The sequence below is a fragment of the Panthera leo genome, chromosome C2, assembly GCF_018350215.1.
Source record: "Panthera leo isolate Ple1 chromosome C2, P.leo_Ple1_pat1.1, whole genome shotgun sequence".
Classification (NCBI taxonomy): domain Eukaryota; kingdom Metazoa; phylum Chordata; class Mammalia; order Carnivora; family Felidae; genus Panthera; species Panthera leo.
In genome coordinates, this window is record NC_056687.1 from 93762017 (window position 1) to 93781474 (window position 19458).

At 39.8% G+C, this 19458-nt stretch overlaps 1 protein-coding gene across 7 annotated transcripts in view; it reads right to left on the reverse strand.

The window, feature by feature from the left end:
• Window positions 1-19458, reverse strand: part of FNDC3B (fibronectin type III domain containing 3B) — a 409533-nt gene that overhangs the window by 133536 nt on the left and 256539 nt on the right. For all 7 annotated transcript variants that reach the window (XR_006207084.1, XM_042954945.1, XM_042954943.1 and 4 more), the window contains 2 exons: window positions 17866-18109; window positions 13575-13865 (listed from right to left, as the gene is read on the reverse strand). Coding sequence is in view for 6 of the 7 variants with exons in the window: in XM_042954945.1 (XP_042810879.1) it covers window positions 13575-13865; window positions 17866-18109 (535 nt within the window). In the remaining variant the exon portion in view is untranslated. The remainder of the gene's footprint in view (window positions 1-13574; window positions 13866-17865; window positions 18110-19458) is intronic.

Consider the following 19458-nt stretch of genomic DNA (forward strand, 5'->3'; position numbering starts at 1 on the left):
ACCTAAAATATAACCTTTCTTCTGTAAAACAGTAATACAACAGTTACTTAACAAACAGTAGAGACAGTTTTGCCATCACACATTATCTTCTAGATGACATTGAATCCACTAAATCCAGAAAAATCAATGGAGACTAAGACTTCACAGACAGGGAAACCTTCAAAAAAATGAAAATATAGTTTCAAATTGAAAACTGGCTGCAATCAAATTCGAGCCATCCTCTCACAGATGATACTGTGAATAGTAAATAATATTAATGGTGTCAGTGTGTTTCAAAAAAAACCCTGATAGCTGAAGAATTAAGGCAGTAATAAACATTTTCCACTTAAGTAACACATGATTTTTAACCAGTTTTCAAGAGATGCCGATATCTTACGGAGTTCCTTAGAGCAAATTCCACCAAAAGATAAATCTTTGTGAAAGACTAAATATTATTTTTTTTTAATGTGCTTGGCAAGATACTTAAATAGTTTTCAGGAACTCAGTGAACCAGAGTGTGGCAATTTCTCCATCCCTCTTTGTTTTAAGGATCTTCCTGTTCCATATAATAATCTGTGTCTTTTCAAATAATAGGAAAAAAGAGCTCAGTAAGTTCACTGTGTGAATTAAAGCTAGCAGTAAGAAATGCACTTATGAAAATTAAAAAAAAAAAAAAATACTGCTAGCTGACCTAGCTCTTCTCTCTTACTTCCCCATGTTGCTTTCATGGGGTAGTTCTAGTAAGTCTAGAAGGCAAAACTTGATTTTATTATATATAAAGGTAAGTAAGAGAGAACTTTTCTATTCAGAGAAACCAACTGCATTTTAAGGTCTCCTCAGTTTGTAACAAGACCTGAATGAAAGTAATCACAGCACCTTCAATTAAAGCAGCTACTTTTTGGGGTACCTGGGTGGCTCAGTTGGTTGAGCATCTGACTCTTGCCGTTGGCTCAGCTCATGATCTCATGGTTTGTGAGATTGAGCCCCGCATTGGGCTCTGCACTCAGCATGGAACCTGCCTGGGATTCTCTCTCTCTCTCTCTCTCTCTCTCTCTCTGACCCTTTCCTGCTCTCTCTAAAATAAAATAATAATAATAATAATAATAATAATAATAATAATAAAACTGCGATTAAAAAAAAAAAGGCAGGCTACTTTTCACAAAGGCATACTAACCAAGGGTAAAAATAAACTCTTTCCTTGTTAGTTTTTAAGCTTAAAAAAAAAAAAAAAAAAAAAAAAGGCGGGGGGGGGTTAAATTTCCAGTTCTTAAGCACATCGAAGCTCTTAAAATATCACTTTAACTACAGATCACTATTCAAAAAGCTGAAACCTGAGTATAGTGTACCGCTGACTCCTTTGAAAGCGCTACCTAACATTTCATTTCTAATTTGCTTATCAAATCAATGTACACTGGCAGTAGATGCACTCATCCAGCACAGGAGGAAGCCAGAAATGTTAGGAAAAGTCCAAATAGGAAAAGAGTAAGAGACTTATTCACATGGAAATCTGTTCAAAGTACAGCCACCAATAACAGGGCTCGAGGACCACAATATGGCAGACAGGCTTGCCCCCTCCACCCACTCCACTGGAAAAGGTTCACATAGTGAGAGGCATGGAGCTGACACAAATGGAACCATGAATTTTCTCGGATTTTATCTGTTTTTTCCAAATTAATTTTATTCCACATTCCACTGAATCTTGTCTACTGTTGTTTGTTCCTTTCATGCTACTCGTTTTCCTACTTTTACCACTTCCTTTTATTTCCATGTGCCATTCCTCTGAGGCCCTTCTCATTTCTCTCCCGCCTTCTTATTTTCCAGTCTTCCTAAACAAACACAATTCCCTGTTGTGCCTGGAACAAATCATCCCACCACTATCACCTGGACTTTCCTGCCCTTTTCTGAGCACAACACCTACACAGAAAGCCCCCATCTTTCTGACGCAGCTGGAAAGAAGGAGTTATGAGCTGGGGGCAGTGTGTGTGTGTGTGTGTGTGTGTGTGTGTGTGTGTGTGTGTGTGCGTGCGCGCGCGCACGCGCGCTGGTGCGGGGGGGGGGGGGGGGAGTTTTTCAAAATGCAAATTCAGCACCAGAGGAAAAAAAAGAGGAAATTGTATAATCAACTACAGAGACATTTATACTGTTTATTTTGTAAATCATAAATCATGAGCACTTAGCTAGTCTCACCATTGTTTCCCTTGGACTGGTCCTATTTCTTGCGTTCTCCACTCAATTCTTAATAGGATTTCAAGGTCTTATTAAGCACTAAAAATTGGAACAGGGTAATACAGTCAGTGGTACCGTGGAGTGTATGGTTGGGCAAATTAAATTTAAGCTAAAAGCCAAGGCTGGTCATGGCAGAAAAGATGACCTATATAGTTAACAACGCATTTGCGATACTGACTACAATTGTCACATTATAATGCACTGATCCTATAAAAGTTGCCAAAATTCCATCACAAATGGTGAGACTATTTCAGATGGAGTATTAATAGAAATGGCTTCTGGCTCCACACACCATGTGATGGGCAGCCTCTGTCATGCCACTCCCCTGCCCCATGACCGTTTTCTCCTGATATTCACAGCTCTGTGCCTTCCACAATGCATCAACCGACAATATATGACCAACAGGATATGAGCAACGGGACACGGACGCGATGGTTAGGACTTACGAGGTGTAAGGAAGAATTGTGAAAGATTATGAAATTTAGTGGGTTTTCCTAGTTAGCTTCTCCACTTGGGGTAACTAACTGTCCTACAGCAAGTAATATCAGTGCTGGCAAAATAAATACAGAGAAGTTGTTGTTCACCCAAATCACCTCCAGCTAACCTCTCTCCCTTTTCCCCCCAGCACTAGCAAAGTAATGTAAAGCAGCCAATATGTTGGGCAGTTTCAAACACAGAAGGAAGCTCGCCTGTCAGGCTCTCCCCTAAATCTCAGAAGAGAATCCAGTCCAGAGAGGAGGCAGAGGAAAGATGAGGGGAGAGGGATGAAGTTCATTCTTGCTCAGAATTCAGGTAGTTTGTGGGTAGCAACAGTGAGAATTTGGTGGGGGGGGGGGGGACTGCATGCTCCGCAGAATCTCTCGTGTATCACGTCCTTGGCACTCAACCTTACTCAAGACTGACCCAGAATGCAAGGTGCCTTGGCCCTCGGCACTCAGCGGGGCACGATCCCAGGCTGGGGTTCTGCTAACATGACCCACAGGAGGCAGTTCTCATAAGCAGACAAATGTCGTGGTCTTTCTTCGTACACGCTCTGTAACACCTGCAAAGCACTTAGTCCCTGAAATTATATTGACAGCTTGTAACAGCCTATGAATTAAGTGTTATTAATTACCCCCACTTTATACATAAGTGAAGAAGCTGAAGCTTTGAGAGAGGAACTATCTTGCCCAAGGGCACACACCTCACAAGTGGCAGAGCTGGGACTAAACCTAGAACTGCAAGGTCCCAACTAGTAAGTTATTCTGCTTCTAACACATTCTGCTTCTGACACATTTGTGATGATGACCTCTGACCCAGTTAAATTCAGAATTCAACTTCGCTAAATGAGAGAATCACATATAAAAGCTTCAATTCGATAAAATTGAAGGTTACATATATACCAGAAAAAAAGCATGTCATCACTTATATCTGCTATTTAAAGGGTTCTTTGGAATGCCATGTATTTTACCAACATGCATTCTGAGGTCATCTAAACTGCCTCTATGACCTGTTCCCAAGAAAGCAAAAAGACAGTGAAAATAATACAGGTTCACGGAGTTAAGTACTACATATGGTACAAACAAATCAAAATTCTGCCTTCGATTGCCTGGTGAACACTCATTTCAAAAGAAAACTCAAAGAATGTTTTCACGTGTTATTTGTCTTTTTATAAGTAAGTGAAAAATGTGAAGCTTCAAGTATGATTTAATGGGTTAAGACTTCTTAAAGTGGGGGCGCGCCTGGGTGGCTCAGTAGATTAAGCGTCAGATTTCAGCTCAGGTCATGATCTCGCAGTTCATGGGTTTGAGCCCCACATCGGGCTCTGTGCTGACAGCTCGGCGCCTGGAGCCTGCTTTGGATTCTGTGTCTCCCTCTCTCTCTGCCCCTCCCCCGCTCACACTCTGCGTCTCTCTCAAAAATAAACATTAAAAAATACTTTATAAAAGACTTCTTAAACATGACATGACAAAAATATCTCATCCTGTCTATTCAAAGAATCATGTAATTAACATCTTGAAAACATTCCAGATTGCAAGAACAATACAGGGGGGTCGGAAGAGGGCAAAAGGCAAAAAGAAAGTGATAGGACTTGATAAAGACGCCTACATACTCTACTCATGAGCCACAATTTGGGCCACCCTCATTTCCTCTTTGATGAGCCACACATGTGCCTTTGCACCAGTCAGGTAAGTCAATACCTCTTTAAGGAAAAAAAAAATCAGCATACTGGAATCTTAACAGAAGGAAGAGTTATTCATTGTTTGATTTCTCCAGCTCTGGCCTTCAGAAGATAATGCCCAGGTCAGAAAGCACATGTCAACAAGCAACACATTCCTTCTGAAAACTTTGCCTTATATCCCCGGGCTTGTCTCCTTTTCCCACCCCACACGTAGGCGGTTGTTGTAGGAAGTCTGCTCAGACCTCAACCAGCATCACTCAGAGGCCTCGAAAACCCAGAGAATGGATCTGGCAGCCCACATTTAAAATGGAAAACAGGGTGTTAACTGCCCAGTTTCCTGCTAGAAAGAATGTCTCTTGCATTTTGAGCCAGGGGTCCACATATCATCCTTCAAAAAAAAAAAAAAAAAAAAAGTTATTCGGGCTTGTTTGGACTATTTTCACTTTCAGACTGTACTTGGCAGAAAGATGGGTGAATTCCACTGACCTGAGCTCACTTTTAATTTTTTTCATGTTTTCTTGGTATTTTTGCCATGCTTAGGATTTGTCCACAGCTGCAGACAAGTGAAAACACACAGGATTTATCTGCAGCTACAGACTTGAGAGATGAAGCAGTGATGGAAATCCATCTAGAAACTGTCCATTTTCAAGTACAGTGAGGAAAGTGCATACTGAATGAAGGAGAAAAGAAACACCCTACTGCCCCTCCACAACCAAACTGTCTTCCAAAACACCTTGTCTGAACATGCCTGAGAGGACATGTGCTCAGGAGATAGAAAAGGTTGCAAGTGAAAGAAGACAGCAGCCACTTGTGAAATGAGCAAGCCCCACGAAATATCTTAAACAGAAAAGCACCCGTGTTATCTTTTATAGGGAGCCAAGACCAAAAGAGATTCCAGAAGAAAAAAAATCTGCCTTGACTCCCAACATTCCAGACCTTATTAACATTGGGTTCCTCCTCCCAAACAAAGAGGACCACTGTCACCGTGCACAGGTGGATGCAGGCACCCCCTCCTGGAGCCCATGCCATCCAGCAAGAGGATAAACCCCAAGGACTCCCAAACTCACAATCTCAGAGGTAGACAGGAAAACACCATCCCGAATTTACTACTGTAATTCTTATCTGCAGAATGAATAAGCTTTCAGTCTAAGTTTGGGTAAATAGATATTGAGGTCAGATCCTGGTTTCTGAGCAGTGATAGCAAAATATAAAAAGAGAAAAAAAAGTCAGGGAGGACCAGCTGAGAAGGAATTAGAATACAAAAACCTAGTAATGAGGAACACTGCTGGGGTCAGAAGGCAATCTGTGATGTCTGAAGGACAAAAGCACGAGAATAATGCTTCTGTCACCAGCTTCTAGAGTTAAAACAAAAAAATTATGACTCCATGTGGTGGAATTTCGTCTAAAGTATAACTGAAGCTTTGGATTGTCAACAATTCAAAGGCCAAAGGTCAAATGCCAAAAGTATGCCGTATCCTCATTTTCTTCTATATTTGGAATTCTTACCATTTTGTCCCGATTTTTTCCCACACAGCCCTGAAAGTTCTACAGGTCTCCACATCGGCTACTACCTGTATGTTAGCAACACAAATGGAACTCTACCAACACCGGTATATGTCTATAGGTATACAGGTATACTACAAAAGGAATAGGCTTCAACTTAAATCAAGTATTGTGACTAATGCCTCCCAGATTCCCCCCCATTTTAAAATCTCACTTAAAAATTGCTTGGCACTCAAAGGGCTGGTGGCTCTCAAATGTTACTGTGCCTAATCACCACCTGGAGAGTCTAGGGAAACACAGATTGCTGGGTCCCGCCTCCACGGACTGTTGGTTAGGTCTGGGGCAGGCCATGAGGGTACGTATCTCACAAGTTCCTCCATGGTGGTGAAGCCACGGGTCTGAGACCAAGCAGCCAGGGTCTAGGTGAGGGATTAACCTCGGGGAAAGCCTTGTGGATGCTAACAAGTACCCAGGTCTCCCACTCCAGCCATAGCAACACCAACTCTATCTGCTTTCAGGATATGTGTGGGTGCGTGTGCACACGTGCACAGGAACACATATGATAGAGGTATGGGAATAAGGATTTGTATTTAATTGGGGAATCTACACAAGACTGTTTGAAAAAGGAAGATCTACTCATGGATAAATTTTGAAAATCACCGACCTTAATTCACTTGTTCATTTTACTAAAGGAAATCTGAGGCAGGGTGAAATGACTTGTTGTGTATCATATGGCCCAAAACATATTCTGTATTACTATATCTTACAATTCCATATGGTTTTAAAATGTTCAAGTAATGAGTGAGAAAGAAATCTCACTCCTGCAGTAGACTTAGGGATGAGGTAAAGGTCAGCAGTGTCAACTGCATGCATGACATACCTCTACACACAGAGTACAGACTGTGACTTAGCATGTTTGATGTACTCTCTTTCCCTCTCCCTGAACCACCCCAGACACAGACATGCAGACACACAGACACACGCATGCGCGCACACACACACACACACACACACACACACACACACACACAGACTCCCCATAACTAAAGGGATTGCTTAGGTCTTTTTCATATTATTAGACAGTGGGTCCTCCCCAAAGTTTTTATTTTCCACTCTGGATTCAAACAATCTTTCCCAAAACAACACCAACAAATAACCTTTTCCTCCCTTCTGAGGATACAGGACAGTAGGACTCTAACCCTGATTAAAACTTGGAGGATTTCAGTTTCAAACCTGTAACCACGGGGTAACTTCCTTAATGTCATATGCTTTGGTTCTTATTGAGAATAAAAGGGAAGGAATGAAACTTCCTTCCCACTCAGTGACGAACATCAGTAAGTTCCTTAGTTTCTGTGATGAAACACAAGAGGACAACTTTAACTGGGTCTTGGCTACAGAACAGGCTCAAGGCCTATCAATTGGGCAATGTTCTGAATATGAGGACAAATTTTTCCGTGTCGTATGATTCAGCAATTCCACTTTGGGGTATTTATCCAAAGAAAACAAAAACACTGATTTGAAAAGATATAAATGCAGTCCTGTGTTCAATGCAGCATTATTTACAGTAGCTAGGGTATGGATGCAACCTAAGTTGCAAGTGCGCGCGCGCGCGCGCGCACACACACACACACACACACACACACACACACACACACAGGAATATTACTCAGCCATAGAAACAAATGAAATCTTGCCATTTGCAACAACATGAATGTCCCTAGAAAGTACTGTTAACTGAAATTATGTCAAAGACACCTACTGTATATGATTTTACTTAAATGTGGAATCTAAAAAACAAAAACAAAAACAAAACTAATGAACAAATAAAACCAAACCCATAGATACAGAGAATAGACTGGTGGCTGCCAAAGAAGAAGGGGGTTAGGTGATCAGTGAAATAGGTGACGGGGATCAAGACGTACAAACTTCCAGCTATTAAGCAAGTAAGTTGCAGGGAGACAATGTATAGCATGGTGACTACAGTCAAGAACACTGTATTGCAAATGTGAAAGCTGCTAAGAAAGTGAATCTGACAGGTTCTCATCAGAAGAAAACTTTTTTGTAACTTTGCGTGGTGACAGTAACTAGACTTATTGTCATGATCATTTAGCAAAGTATACAAATGTCTAGGAGTATAGGGTTGAGCTTTTGAAAGTGTAAGATGGTTTGAGCAGGAGGAAGACACTTCTGGCTTACAGGGGAAGGAGTTGAGGGAGAGGGCCTGAAGGGAAGGAGGAAGGCCATTGGGTAGGAGGGGATGTCCTGGATGCAAGGTGATCCTCAGATCACAGGCGGGAGACAGTCACAAATATCCAAGTAACAAGGGCGACCGTTATACTGAAGGGTTAAGAACTGAACTAGGCTACTTTTAGTATTTAATAAAGAAAATTAAAATACCTATTTTACAGATGAGGATAACAGAGATTCCGGGAATACTGAAAGCAAGTAGTTAGCAAGCAACAAAGCTGGATCGATTCTAAGCCAAGTACGTCTGATAACAAAGTCCCAATGTTCTATGCCAACACACCATGAACTCTACAGTAGTTCCAAAAAACAGGAAGCCTACATTTCTCTGAGGGTATCATTGGGACCTTGCCCTGCCTACACTATTTTCCCAAAGGTAAGAGTAAATGAAAGGAGGGGTTGGCTGCACGGCTGTATCCCTGAGGAGCACAGTGATTCTTCCTAGGAAGAAGAAATGGTGCAACAGCTCCATGTGCTCAAACAGAAGGCCTGTTCTAGAAAACCAATTAAGAATACAGCATTCGTTCCACAAATATTTGCTGTGTAACCACTATGTGCCAGACACAGTTCCAGGAGGTGAGAATGGTGAATTAAACAAAGTTCCTACCTCCTATTGTGTACAACTTAGCGAATCACACCTACTGTAACCATCCTTGATATTAGGACAGTATTTCTTCATCTTGGCTGACATCATTCCCAGTGGAGGATTGACGAAAAAAACAAACAAACAAGCAAAAATGAATCCAGATCAGGCAGAGATATTCTGCTTTGGTAGGTCTGAAAATGAGGTTTAGGAATCTGTTTTGGGTTTGATTTTTTGGTTTTGGATCCAGAATGGTAGTTTATTTCATTCTGTCTACTATATTTTATTCAATTCTATTCTTGTTTGCACACTGCTTCATCTGCTTATTCTTTAAATTTTTTTTTAATGTTTGTTTATCTTTGAGAAAGAGACAGAACACGAGTGGGGGAAGGGCAGAGAGACAGGGAGACAGAGAACCTGAAGCAGGCTCCAGGCTCGGAGCTGTCAGCACAGAGCCCAATGTGGGGCTCAAACTCAGACTGCGAGATCATGACCTGAGCCAAAGACAGGCACTCAACCAACTAAGCCACCCAGGCTCCCCTGCTTATTCTTAGTATTTTATTTTTAAACAATATCTGATTCATTTGGAGATGTTTTTCTTTTAAAGCATGTAAAACTGGAAGTTTGCATCTCCTGATTCTCTTCACCAATTTTGCCCATCCCCCAGCCACCTCCCCTCTGGCAACCACAATTCTGTTCTATTTAAGAGTCTGTTTTTGGGGTGCCTGGGTGGCGCAGTCGGTTAAGCGTCCGACTTCAGCCAGGTCACGATCTCACGGTCCGTGAGTTCGAGCCCCGCGTCAGGCTCTGGGCTGATGGCTCAGAGCCTGGAGCCTGTTTCCGATTCTGTGTCTCCCTCTTTTTCTGTCCCTCCCCCGTTCATGCTCTGTCTCTCTCTGTCCCAAAAATAAATAAACGTTGAAAAAAAAAATTTTAAAAAGAGTCTGTTTTTTGCCTGCTTTTTAGATTCCACATGTAAGTGAAATCATATGGTATCTGTCCTTCTCTGACTTATTTCACTCAGCATCATACCGTCTTTAGATCTCTCCATGTTGTTGCAAATGGCAGGATCTCATTCATTTTTTATGGCTGAATAATATTTAAGCACGCGTGTGTGTGTGTGTGTGTGTGTGTGTATAACCATGATATATATGTGTCATTGGACACATGGGTGGCTTCTATATCTTGGTTCATGTAAACAATGCTGCAATAAATATAGGGGTACATATATCTTTTTGAATTAGTGTTTTTCTCTGGGTATGTAACCTGTAGTGAAATCACTGGGTCATATGGTAGTTATATTTTTAATTTTTTGAGGAACTTCCCTACTGGTTTCCACAGTGGTTGCACCAATTTACATTCCCACAAACCATGCATGAGGGCTTCTTTTTCTTCATAACCTCATTAACACTTGCTATTTCATGTCTTTTTGATACTAGCCGTTCTGACTGTTGCAAGGTGACATTGATGGTTTTGATTTGTATTTCCATGATGATTAGTAATAGTGATCATCTTTTCAAGTGCCTATTGGCCATCTGTATGTCTTCTCTGGAAAAATGTCCATTTCAATCCTCTCTTATTTTTCATTGTATTGTTTTTCTGTTTGTTGAGTTGCAGACATCCTTTACATATTTTGTATATTAACCTTTTATCAGATGTATCATTTGCAAATATCTTCTCCTACTCAATAAATTGACTTTTCATTATTTTGTTTGCAAAACCCTTTTATTGTGGTGTAGTTCCAATAGTTTATTTTTGTTTTGGTTTCTCTTGCCTCAGGAGACATGTCCATAAATACGCTGCTAAGGTCCAAGTCCAACAGATTATCGTCTATGTCGTCTCTTAAGATTGTTAATGGTTTCAGAACTCACATTTAGGTCTTTAAACCATTTTGAGTTTATCTCTGTGTATGGTGTAAGAAAATGGTCCAGCTTCATTCTTTTGCATATACCTGTCCAGTTTTCCCAACTCCATTTGTAAAACAGACTGTCTTTTCCTCATTGTATACTCTTGCCTTATTTGTTGTAGATTAATTGACCATATAATCATGAGTTTATTTCTGCATTCTCTATCCTGTTGCAGTGATCTATGTATCTGTTTTTCTGCCAGTACCAGACTCTTTTGATTACTACAGCATTGTAGTATATCTTGAAATAGGGGATTGTGATATCTTCAGTTTTGCTCCTTTTCAAGATTGTTCTGGCCATTTGAGGTCTTTTGCGGCTCCATATAGATGTTAGGATCATTGGTTCCAGTTCTTTGAAAAATGTTATTGGTATTTTGATAGGGACTGCATTGAACTTGTAGACTGCTCTGGATACTATGGACACTTTAACAATATTAATCCTTCCAGTCTATGAACAGGGAATATCTTTCCATTTGTTTGTGTCTTCTTCAATTCCTTTCATCAATGTCTTGGTTTTTGGAATCCAGATCTTTTACCTCCTTGAAATATGGTCATCAGATTGGCATGTTTCATTTAAGGTGGTTTTATGTCTTTTCATACTTTAACAGCTCATTTCTGTTTAGTGTTGGGTTTCCATTGTCTGCATGTGCCACAGTTCATTTACTTACTGGAGGACATCTTGGTTGCTTCTAAGTTTTGGCAATTATGAATACAGCGGGTATAAATATTTGTGTGTATGTTTTTGTCGGGACATAAGTTCCCAATTCATTTGGGAAAACGAATACTTAGTTTTTAAATCCAATACATAAACCCCTCAGATCCCTACTGAAATGAAGTAGAACACATAATACCCCATCTGATTCTTTATTTCATGACTCACCATGTGGAGAGTTGTAGTCTGAGTGGTTTTGAGGAGGTAAATAATGTGATGGGAAAAGGAGAAATAGACCAAGTTCAGACTAAAGCTGAGATAAAATTTTTTTCCAATTTTTCATCGCAACACACACCGTCCCAGAAGTCCACAGCGAAAGTGATCTCACTGTTAGCATCGCAATAAAATTTATAATAATAATAATGTTTTCTACATGACAGCAAAGAGCTCAAAATAATTATATTCTCATTCATTACACAGAAGGCCAAAATGCTTGTAAACACATGCATATTATATTAGCAAACATTTCCATATAGATTTCAGTGCAAATCCATAGCCTCTCTTCCAGCTAGGAGTATGTTAAAATATAGAGGAGCTTACACTTTTAGACAAATGATATGAAATAACTGCACATATTAGGAAGATATTATTTTTGCCATAGTTGATCCATAATTACATTAGTTTTATTTCCTAACTTCAACCCTGACGCATCTTATTTTCCTTCCTTTATCTCTTTGCCCCTTAGATCTTTACTCAAATTTATTCTGACTCTGTTATATATATCTATGTCACCTGTCTTAAATCTCTTTTGGTGTAAGGCAGGGCAAAACTTATTAGAGAATGAATCATGTAATCAAGGAAGTTCAAACCTCCTTACGCTCTCTGAAGACTGCTTATACATTCTTCTTCTCTTTTTTATAAACTAAAACTCTCCTTAGAAAAACTTATTTCTAATTTTTTGTTTGAATTCCCTTATATGCCCCTGGTTAAAAATTCTAACATTGATTGTAATCTAATTTCAAACTTAGAAATTTTAGTATCAGTTGACTAAAAATTACTTTATATGGCAGAAATAGGACTATACCTAAAAAGCTATTTAAAGGCCTCTTAAACTTTGGGTGTCTTTTATATACTTGCTTACACTTTAATGACTAAGAATAACACATGATAACTACATGAAACTTGGAAAATATAGAAAAGAATAAAAGACAAAATTAGAAGAATAACACTTTACTCAGAGAAATTATTATTCACTTTTTACTATACCTTACTATTCCTCTTTTTAATGCTATAATTCACTCATAAATAACACGGGGGGAAACGCTGATGCCAACGTCTGGTCCGACCTACGTGTCCTTGGCCCCAAAAGAGTCCAGTCTTCCGTACACAATCAAACATACTCAACTTCTGTCTTTTTCATTCACAAACACATTCTCACACACACCTAGATAAGGTCTGGTAAAAGGAAGGAGTATATTTAATGAGTGCTATAATCACTTCTGATCTTGTCTTTTATAGCTGCTCATGCCTTCACATATTTATATTTGTTAACTCACCTGGCTTTTTCAAAACAACACCTTACTGTGTTTCAGTTCAGTCAGCTTTCTCTACGTGACTGTATACAGAGCCTGTTTTTAACTCCTTTGGCATCAAAATAGGTTGTTTCTAAATCTTGGCTAAAAACTTCATTTAAAGCACATATACATTCCTCCCCAAATTAACTGATCTACAGCCACAAGACTAATCTACAAAAACAAAAACAAAACCACACACACACACACAAACATGTCCTTTTGAGCAAATGTCTCCTATGTAGCAACCTTATTTCTTCCACCTCATTCTTGGGATAGGAGTACTTTATTCAGGATGCAAAGGTGGCATTAAACAAGAATTGAGGCCTGAAACCAAGAAATAGATTACTGTTCCGCAATGATAAATTTCACTACAGAGCCAAGGAATAACGTCTGGTTTTATAAAGTATTATACTGTTCAGATTTAAACCAGCCCTCAACTTCTTAGAAAGACTGTTTTCCTATGGATCTCCTCCCTGCCTGTCTCCTTGCAGTGAACCAAGTTCAGATACTTGTTACTGAGAGTACGTAGAACGTCACATGGCACCTGTGACCAACACGTATTTCTGCCGTAAAGTAGTAATAAAAGAGAGGATCCAATATTCTGCTGATCAGAGAAGATCTAACCAGTCATTCCTAGTAGGAAGACCAACCACCGTGAAATGACACTGTTATGTAAAAGACGTTTCTTTTAGGATGTCCAGGTGTCCATGGTTTTATGCTTTATGGCAAACATCTTTGCACATTACCTTGCAAATCTGCATCGTTCGACTTTGGACTGCTTCTTGCTCGCCGCTCTGTCTTCTTGATTCCTGGCCCACCACCACTGCCGCCTCCACTGCCTCCACCACCCCCGGCGCTGTGGCCCTTCCCGTAGCCGTTGTACACAGTTGTGCAGTTGCTTTTGTAGATAGAAGAAGGAGGACTGTTGAGGCGGTTCTGGCGGTCAATCTGGCGGTCTTTCAGTTTTTTGTGTGGAGGCTTGCTGTACTGGTCTTCCCGGGTGATGTAGCTTGACATTCCATAGAGTGGTATAATTTCTGAAATGGAGGGTTATGACAAATGCACGCTCAGTCTACAGTTTCGATAATAAATTCTAACAGGTCAAATAACCTGAGTCCTGAACGATGAAGTTTAAAATATTACCATAGTAAATACCTTTAAAATTATGTATGTACAAATAAAATACATGCTTAAAATATTCCCATTTTGGGGCACTTGGGTGGCTCAGACATATCTGACTCTTGCTTTCGGCTCAGGTCATGAGCTCATAGTTCTTGAGTTTGAGCCCTGTGTCGTGCTCTGCATTGACAGTGCACAGCTTGATTGGGCTTCTCTCCCTCTCCCCGCCTCCCCCTCCCCTCTTTCTCTCTCTTTCTCTCTCTCAAAAATGCATACATAAACTTAAAAGAATAAATGAAGTAAAATAAAAATAAAATATTCCCACTCATTTCTGACCAATCAAGGAATAATCATTAAAAACCATACAATGTGTTAATGAATGTTCCAGAAATTATGGAAAATGCTGAAGAAGACAAGGTTGCTGTTCATAAAGAGTTCATAATCTAGCTGAATTTATAAAAAATTTCATTCTGTTTCGTCAAAATCACTGTCAAAATGTTTTTAGTTGCAGCATACCAAAAAAAAAAAGTCAGAAAAAAACCCAAAATACCCCCATAAACATGTCCTTAGAATCAAGACACTTAAAAATATACTCATCATTATAGACAAAATAGCATTTCTACTCGAAAGAGTGTAACAACCAGAATCTAAAGAGTTATTTGTGGCATCTAAAAGAGCCAACATTTGGGGCACCTGGGTGGCTCAGTCAGTCAAGCGTCCAACTTTCAGCTCAGATCATGATCTCACATTTTATGAGTTTGAGCCCCCGAGTCAGGCTCTGTGCTGACAGCTTGAAGCCTGGAGCCTGCTTCCGATTCTGTGTCTCCCTCTCTCTCTGCTCCTCCCCTGCTCATGCTCTGTCTCTTTCTCAAAAATAATAAACGTTTAAAAAACCATTTTTTTAAATACATAAAAAATAAAAGAGCCAACATTTGACTAAAACTTACTAACACGATGAGATGAAAAATTTCCACTAAAAATACTCAGAGCTCAAAGAATCAGGGGAAACGTTTAAGGAGAAATAGTAAATACAGGCCATCTCTGCAGCCTGGTGCCACACATAGTAAGCTGTGGTCTCAAACTTCTATTCTGGAGTAATCAAGAGGCAAAAACAAACGGAGTAGAAAATGTCACCTGGCTTCACTATGTGTATTTTTGTAGGTGGCTCAAAAAAAGAATGGGAGTCTGCAAAATAATTTCATGATCTTAGGAGAAAACATTTTAAGTTAAAAATGTTAAATCAACTAAAAATTAAATTTAGGCCATCAATAAAAATGACAATATATACCACAGAGATTGGTTCCTTAAATGTTTACAATAGAAAAGGGCCCCATAGCCACACAATGACCAAATAAATTAGCATCCAAACTGAATACTTCTGAGAGTGGAAAGGTAGCATTTCTTTTTTTTTTTTTTTTAAGTTTTATTTATTCTGAGAGAAAAAGAGAGTGTATGCATGCATGCACAGGGGAGGGACAGAGAGACAAGGAGAAAGAATCCCAGAGATTGAACTCACAAACTGTGTGATCATGACCTGAGTTGAAACCAAGAGTCAGATACCCAAGGGGCTGAGCCACCCAGGCGCCCCTGGCATTCCTAATTATGTCTCCGGACAAGAGACTGAAACCAGGACTATCCTAAGCATACCAGGAATGTACCGTCACCCTACATAACACCCAACCGATGTTTCGAGTGTTCAACGGCAAGGCTTCGCTCTTCATTTTTTTTTCTGTTCCCATAGCTTAAGAAAGATCTTTAAAAAGCAAATCTTTGCAAGATAATTAATTTGCACTAGAGAATGTGAAAAAAAAAACAAAACCAAATAGAACCCTATGCCCAAATAAATTATACCCAACTATACAAAAAGGATGGTAAATGTTTTTTAACTATCACAATGCATCACACTTGAGATTTAAGATATTAACCATGGACACTAACAAAACAATCTTTTAAAGCACACTGAAGACTTTACTCCTATGGTTTAGGAAATTAAATGTTTAAGTTGCTTTTAGATATGCACATTGAAAAGGAAGGTAAGGGAATATATAAATGGCTTTATATCTATAAAGCAAAGGGATTTTGTTTTTTGCTTTCTTTAATATGAAATCAATGAGGCATTTGCATTTGTATGTTATCGTTATAGGTTATCATAATGAAATTAAACCAAAATACCCTATGAGGTGAAGACACAATTTTTTTTAAGTTAATTTCATTTTGAGAGAGAGAGAGAGAGAGAGAGAGAGAGAGAGAGAGAGAGAGAGAGAGAGAGAAAGAGAAAACATGAGAGGGGGAGGGGCACAAAGAGAGAGAGACAGAGAGACAGAACCCAAAGCAGGCTCCAGGATCCCAGCTGTCAACACAGAGCCAGCCTGACAAGTGACTCAAACTCATGAACCGGGAGATCATGACCTAAGCAGGAGTCAGACGCTCAACCAACTGAGCCACCTAGGCGCCACCCCCTCTTTTTTTTCCTGAAGCCTAGACACAATTTTTTTTCTTAATTCTAATGACCATTTAAATCAAACTATTATCTAAAATTCCAGAGGACATCATTTACAAAACAGTAACTATGTGGCTTCCTAGTAACCCACTGCTGACACAAGGCAGGGCACACAACTCTTCACCAAGCGGTCAGTCGCCAAGGCTCCTGGTCGTTAAGCTCAGAGCGAATCAGCAAACTCTGACAATGCTCAAATACTTAATGTACATTGTGTCAAAGCACGGAATACTTTTTGTGTTTTTTTAAAATGACAATTCACTTAATTTGGGGGGATTTTATCCAACTGTTTTCATGGCATCTCCTCACTAGTCTGATGTTTTGGGGTGTGATGTCCGTGGGCAGGATACAAAGTTACAGATGCTATTACCTCTCCACACCCCACTTACGATAGCACTTGATGCCTGAGAATTATACTAAATTTCTTTCTACTAAAACAAACAAAAAAACCTAAAACAACAACAAAATGCAATTCTATCCCTAAGTTAGAGGACAGTCTGCTTTTTATTAATAAATTTTTTTTCATTGGTATATACATATATAATTGATGAGAGAAAGTCAGGGGATAACTTACTCTCAAACTCAGTAGCATAACAGCAATTCTCATATTTGAACCAATGTAAAAATATATTTGAAGTAATAAAAAGCTTCAATTCCTAGAAGAAAATCACTTTGCAAAGTCTTAGACATTTAAGTCTGATTTTTACCCTCACTTACCTGGTTTCTTAGTATCCACTTTGATAGAAAAAGGCTTTAGACTAAACCAACACCAATGCCAAAACTACAAAGACATAATGTGTGAGACTCCCTCATTTCAAGGTGAATATCTGGCTAACAACCAGTGAAAGTGTGGCCACGCAAATGGTTACTCTTCACGTAAAAACAGGCTGCAGGAGGACCACACGGAGGAGATTCTGAGTTCTACCAAGATTGCAACCTAGAGCATCCAGGAATCAGAAAGATTACTGAGACCTCAGAGTCTTCTATCGTTGGAAATTGGGCACAAAACACTTAACTTCTCTTCTACTTCTAGACCATTTCTACTTCTAGAAATAATGCAGTCCCACCTAAGGGCACTGTCACTTAAAAATATGTAAACGGAACACAGGAACATACGACAGATCACTTATTTCTTACTAAACTAAGATGTGGCTACCCCACTCCCTGCTTTTTGTGGGGTGGGTGGATGGGGGCAGAATTTTGGAAAATATAAAGAGCTGTCCCTCACAAAGTAATCTTTTCAAGACACGCTTCAGGACAAAGGGAGCTAGGAGTTTTCCATGAGCTTTCTACAGCAGGTGGATCCTCTCCTACTGTGCTCCTTGCAGAAGAAACAAAGGGCTGGCTCTCTGGTTCTCCTAAGCTACTTCTGTGTTGTAACCAGTTTCAACAGCTCCCGATGCCAGCAGCAATCTACTCACCTTGCTCGCCGTATATTGTAGGGGGAATATGATGCTGAGGGAAAAACTGAGGCGGCATATCTCCAGGTCCGGTAACAGGTGGGTAGTAAGCCGTGTGTGAGTTATGAATAAAATGGGGGTGGTGGGTCAGGTAGGGGGGTAGGTGATGGGTTGGAGACATGGCCGAGGGGTAGCTTGGGGGGTAACACTCAGGAGACTGGGGTGTGACCACCACCCGGCGGACTCCAGTATTGTCTTCAATCACCTAGAGAAAACAGCAGAAAGAAAGAGTTTCGTGTGTATTATCAGCAAACATCCTGTGAATATATACAGTATTTAATTATTTCCCTGAATTTAATTTTCTCTCCTCATGAGGGAAAAAAAAAAAAAAATTAGTGCATGTTGAATTCTGCTTCTCTAATTCAACCAGCTAAATGAGTTTTAGAAACAGTAACATTTGACAATGAAAATGTATGAAAGTAAACTTTTCATCAACCACGTGATTCTGATTACACAAAACTCTTCGGAGAGATCAACAGCTTGATCATAAATCCTGTTTGTCTCATAACATTTTCCAAGAAGACACGAAGACTTCTGAAGACTTCACCGAAGACAGTAAATTTAATTTGTGATTAAGTTGATGTGAGGAATGGCTTTGAATGTAACTAATGGCTCAGTGGTTTTCCAGAAAGAAGAGATTTCTGAGTAACAAATGTGCTTCACAGGGCACAGCTTTCCAGATTGGCCTGATGGCACTGGACTCATTACGGCTTTAGCACGACCATTCCATTTGTACAAGGGCAGAACATTAACTTCAGAGGCCCTTAGAGTACCAAAGTTTCATTTAGTCTGGGACACCAAGGACACTGATGAAATGGGGGGATTCCAAACAGTAAAAAACTTGAACAATACCAAAATCAAGATGGACACCTGTGCTCCCAAGACATCCTGACAACGTAATGGGTGTGGTGAAGGCAGATACTATGACGGGGACCTGCCATGAGCAGAGTGAGCCCATCAACACTCTGTCCATACTTTCTCCAAAGCCTTCCAAGTTCCCCCAAGGCAGGTGGCTAAGGCTGTTCAATGACAATGTTAACTGCCTGTTTGGCCAACTCCATGCTACCTGCTTTAAAGTGTTTAAAAGGAAACACTTTTGTTGAGATGCAAGCTAAGAAATAACCCAACAGATACTATAATCAAGCGGGAAAGCTGAGGAGTACAGAGAAAAGCACAGGGAAAGGCAGGATCAGGGGGGCTTCGGGGACCTGAAAGAATTAGTACTATTGTGACAGCGGACAGAAAGGCCCTTGGGTCAGGGCCATGCAAGGAAGGGGACTTTCAGGGCCAAAGAGACTAGCTGCTCTAATCAAGTATTTAAGACAATCAGGCACACACTGGTAGGATGTTTGCTAAATACATACATACATACATACATACATACATACATACACACACACACTGAAAATTAAACTTGTATTTTGGAATGGATTTCTCATTATACCTCAGGAGGCTGATTACAGGCCAAAATAAAATGACTTAAATCATGTCTAAAACATTCTAATAAAAAAAATTTACAGTGAAAGCTTTGTTTTTTTAAAACACTGCTTGATA